General features: G+C 35.2%; 2 protein-coding genes across 2 annotated transcripts in view; both read left to right on the forward strand.

Annotated features, from left to right (window-relative positions):
- Positions 1-713: 713 nt before the first annotated feature.
- On the forward strand, positions 714-2,095 carry ccl19a.2 (chemokine (C-C motif) ligand 19a, tandem duplicate 2). Its single transcript, XM_016572746.1, has 4 exons — positions 714-854; positions 1,171-1,291; positions 1,554-1,667; positions 1,848-2,095. Exons 1-3 carry the CDS (start codon positions 761-763, stop codon positions 1,657-1,659), a joined length of 321 nt encoding a protein of 106 aa, XP_016428232.1. The 5' UTR covers positions 714-760; the 3' UTR covers positions 1,660-1,667; positions 1,848-2,095.
- Positions 2,096-3,247: 1,152 nt separating this feature from the next.
- Positions 3,248-3,674, forward strand: part of ccl19a.1 (chemokine (C-C motif) ligand 19a, tandem duplicate 1) — a 2,452-nt gene continuing 2,025 nt past the window's right edge. Inside the window, exon 1 of the mRNA XM_016572744.1 lies at positions 3,248-3,374. Coding sequence (XP_016428230.1) covers positions 3,299-3,374 — 76 coding nt within the window. The 5' untranslated portion in view covers positions 3,248-3,298. The remainder of the gene's footprint in view (positions 3,375-3,674) is intronic.

A 3,674-nucleotide genomic window follows, 5' to 3' on the forward strand; every position in this document is an offset into this window, starting at 1 on the left:
AGATTATGCGCATTATTTCTGTCTCCGCTGAAGAGATTTTAGACAAATTTGGGAAAATTAATTTCGTCCATCAGTCAAGTAGGTTTAAACTGAATTTTAAGAAATAGAAATGTTAAGAGTATGCTAAATTGAAATACAATGGGGTCCAAAAATGTTGAGCCCATTGAAAATCTGGGATTCAAACATTTTAAATGTGAAGAATGTTTTGGCATATGAATTATTATAGATCAAATTATGACTCGATAAATATACAGATCATTTTGTCTATAATATTAAGGAATATGCACAAACTAAGAAATTGCGCATTATTTCAATTCACTCAAATTGCTAAGCTGATAATATCATTTTCAATGTAAAATGTAAAAACAAAACGAGTAATCTAGCAGCAGAAATCAGATAAAGTCATTTTGATAGTTTCTTTAGAGAAAACGAAAGTTGTGAGCATCAAACCGTTATGCAACTCTGTTAAGAAAAACGTAAATATTTCTCTGAGAGTTCAGCTGAATTTGTGTCCGGTTGTTTATGAGCTGCGAAATTAATGATCAGGTCATGCACCCCTGCAGACAATTCTACGGGAATAGAGGGGAGAAAAGCCAGCAAAGAATGTGGGAATGATAAATAGATGTGAAACTGATGCATTTACAAGATAGGGGTGGAGCAAGTACGGTAAGTCTTAGCGTGAAAGTGAAAGTTTGCCCATTTTTTGTGTATAAATACCTGCACCTGATACCTGCATGTCACACCTGTGCACAACTGTCTGATGATCTTGCGGAGACCAAACACAAAGACAAGAATGCAGACCACAACAGTAACTCTCCTGGCCATTACTGCAGTCCTCTGGGGCAACATAGAAGGTAAGAAAAAAAAAACTACTCTCATGGCACACATCTTGCAGCTTCTCAGAAGAATCCTGCAGGATTTCAAACTGAAACTTCTTCTGAATTGAGAACTGGCTGCAGCTCAGGATGAATAAAGAAAGAGACATTCTCGGCTTTTTCTTTGCTGGCTTGCTTTTCTCAAAGATTCAGTTATACTGTGGGAGCAAGTTCCCGTAAGTCCAGAAATGCTCAGAAACAGGCCAAGTTTTGTTCTTGCATGGGGTCAAATGCATATAGAGTAGAGGGGTTTCCTGTAAAAAAAGTGTTGCTTATGCTGTCCTTTCACTCTTAGCTTTTTCAGACACAGCTGTGGACTGCTGTCTGACCACCAAGGATACTCGTATTCCAATACAGATTGTTGTATCCTACTTTCACCAAACCACAGAGAGTGGCTGTGCCATTCCAGCTACTGTGTAAGTATCCATTTATGGTCTTTATAAGCATTGATGGTTCCATGAAAAACCTTTAACATCCAGGGAACTACAAAAGGTTCTTTATACTGGAAAAAGGATCTTTAGATTAGTAAAATGCTCTTCCTACTAAAAAAAAGTGCTCTTTTAAGAACTGTTCACTGAAAGGATACCAATAATGGCAACCTCCTTTTGGAAGCTTTATTTTGAAGAGTTTTGACTTCATTGATTCTAAATGCATGTTTCCTTCTTTCTGTTCCCATAGATTCATCACAAAAAAAGACAAGAAACTGTGCGCTCCACCAGAGAAAAACTCCTGGATTACCAGAATCATCACACACTTAGACAAGAAGAAAAAAACTCCTCAGTAGGAACACAGGTATAAAAAAAAAAACTTCCCCTCTTCAAGCTCTTAGTTCTGCTCTCATAGATCATCTCATAGACTTCTTCAAAGCCAAATCAGACAATAAGCAGAAGTTGTGCAGTTCTTCTTCCTTGAAATCTTTTTCTGTTTCCTGATAACAAAAACTGAATCAGGTTTTGTTTTGCTGCTTCACAGATGGGAGGCGTACATGATGACACTGTAACTGCACTGAGCAACACTGGATTAGACAGGAAATGACTACACTTCATCATTAACTGCCACAGTGATTTTTAAAAGATATTTACAAAGTATTTTGGGAATCATGCAGATATGGGGAATGCATGATGGTCGAACTTTGTAAATGATAAAAGCGGATATGCTATTTGTTTATATTTGACTGCATTGTCTTACTGTAGCAATTATGAGTCTCATACATTTGCATGAATTATCCTGTGAGATGTGTCTGTATTTTTAGCATACTTTGTGTGACTGGAATTTTTAAAGAATGTAAATAAATTCATTTTGTTAAATCTCCTGTGCACTGAAATGATTTCATCTAAACTTTAGATTCTAAAGCACCTCACACTTATGGATGTATGGATGAAAAGAAGTCTCTTATGCTCACCAAGGTTACATTTAATTGATAAAAAAATTCAGTACAAACAGTAATTTTGTGAAATATGATTAGTATTTGAAATAGCCGTTTTCTATATGAATATATTTTAAAATGTCATTTATTCATGTGATGATAAAAGCTGAATATTCAGCATCATTACTCCAGTCTTCAGTGTCTCATGATCCTTCAGAAATCATTCTAATATGCTTAAAACACATTTATTATTATTATTATTATTGAAAACAGTTGTGAAAAACAGTTACAATTTTGTGAGTTTTCTTAGAAAGCTTAAAGGAACAGCATTTATTTGAATTAAAACCTTTTGTAATGCCAATTTTGATCATGATTGCCAAAAAAAATTATGATATTGAAATGTTAAAGACATCAACATTTATAAAGTTATAAAGTTCTGCTTCTACATTCAAACCTGAATAATAAACCCAACAGAATTTACTGTTTGCTTTCCAAACACACACACACACACACACACACACACACACACACACCAATAATAATTAACTTTGTGACACTGAGTAAACATTTACAGTAATTATTTTTTTAATTCAGTGGAATTCCCAGCTCTGTATTGACAAGGATCATGAAGTCGATCTAACAGTTTGTCAGGTTCATCTGAACTGCTACTTCAGTCATATCGAAACATCTGCCAGTCTGGTGGCCTTTGAGTGAGAAAGTATTTGAGAGTCTGTGAGAGTTTCTATGTGGGTTTAAGCGGAGAAGAGAAAAAGAGAGCAAGGAACAGATACAAAGAATGGGATGCATTGTGCCGTAAATTTGTCCCTCCTTCAAAAAACAAAAACAAAAAAAAAGTCTTTTGTCCAGGTCACAACTCACAACCTCTCTTTCAGCCTTTGACTTTGTTTTTAGGACGGGAGGGACTATGTGTAAAAATGAAACTTAAGATTGTCCTATAAAGCATGGGAGCGATGGAGCAGTGAGAGGAGAGTGTTAGAGAAGCTGCTACAGTAGGACAAACGCGACACTTGTTTCACCATCTCCTGTAGCGGTTGCCATGGCTTCAGCCCTCATATCTGCCATGAGTCTGATTCTCTGTGCGGTGGCGTTCATTCTCTTCAGCAGTCCAGCAGGTAAGTCATGTTTTCTTCCTTCATCTTCATCTTTATGTGCTTCATGAATGCATGGAGGATGTGATTTATTTGATCATTTATTTGTTCATTTATTTCACTTATATGATAGCAGATCATACAACTCAATGATTCTAGTTAGTAATCAGAGAAAAAAAATCTGATTAGCTAAATCTAATCAACTAAAAAGACTCAAACTGAGTCATCCCAACAGTGATCAGTCAGTTTATTTATTTATAATTTTGTATGTATTTATGTATATATATATATATATATATATATATATTACATAATATTATTTTT

The sequence above is a fragment of the Sinocyclocheilus rhinocerous genome, unplaced genomic scaffold, assembly GCF_001515625.1.
Source record: "Sinocyclocheilus rhinocerous isolate Xijiao unplaced genomic scaffold, SAMN03320098_v1.1 scaffold352, whole genome shotgun sequence".
Taxonomy (NCBI): domain Eukaryota; kingdom Metazoa; phylum Chordata; class Actinopteri; order Cypriniformes; family Cyprinidae; genus Sinocyclocheilus; species Sinocyclocheilus rhinocerous.

Excerpts from the sequence above, each read along its gene's own strand:
- ccl19a.2 (XM_016572746.1), top strand. The coding sequence starts at position 761 with ATGATCTTGCGGAGACCAAACACAAAGACAAGAATGCAGACCACAACA. Across the intron at positions 855-1,170 it reads CCTCTGGGGCAACATAGAAG|CTTTTTCAGACACAGCTGTG; the intron begins GTAAGAAAAAAA and ends TTTCACTCTTAG. Across the intron at positions 1,292-1,553 it reads TGTGCCATTCCAGCTACTGT|ATTCATCACAAAAAAAGACA; the intron begins GTAAGTATCCAT and ends CTGTTCCCATAG.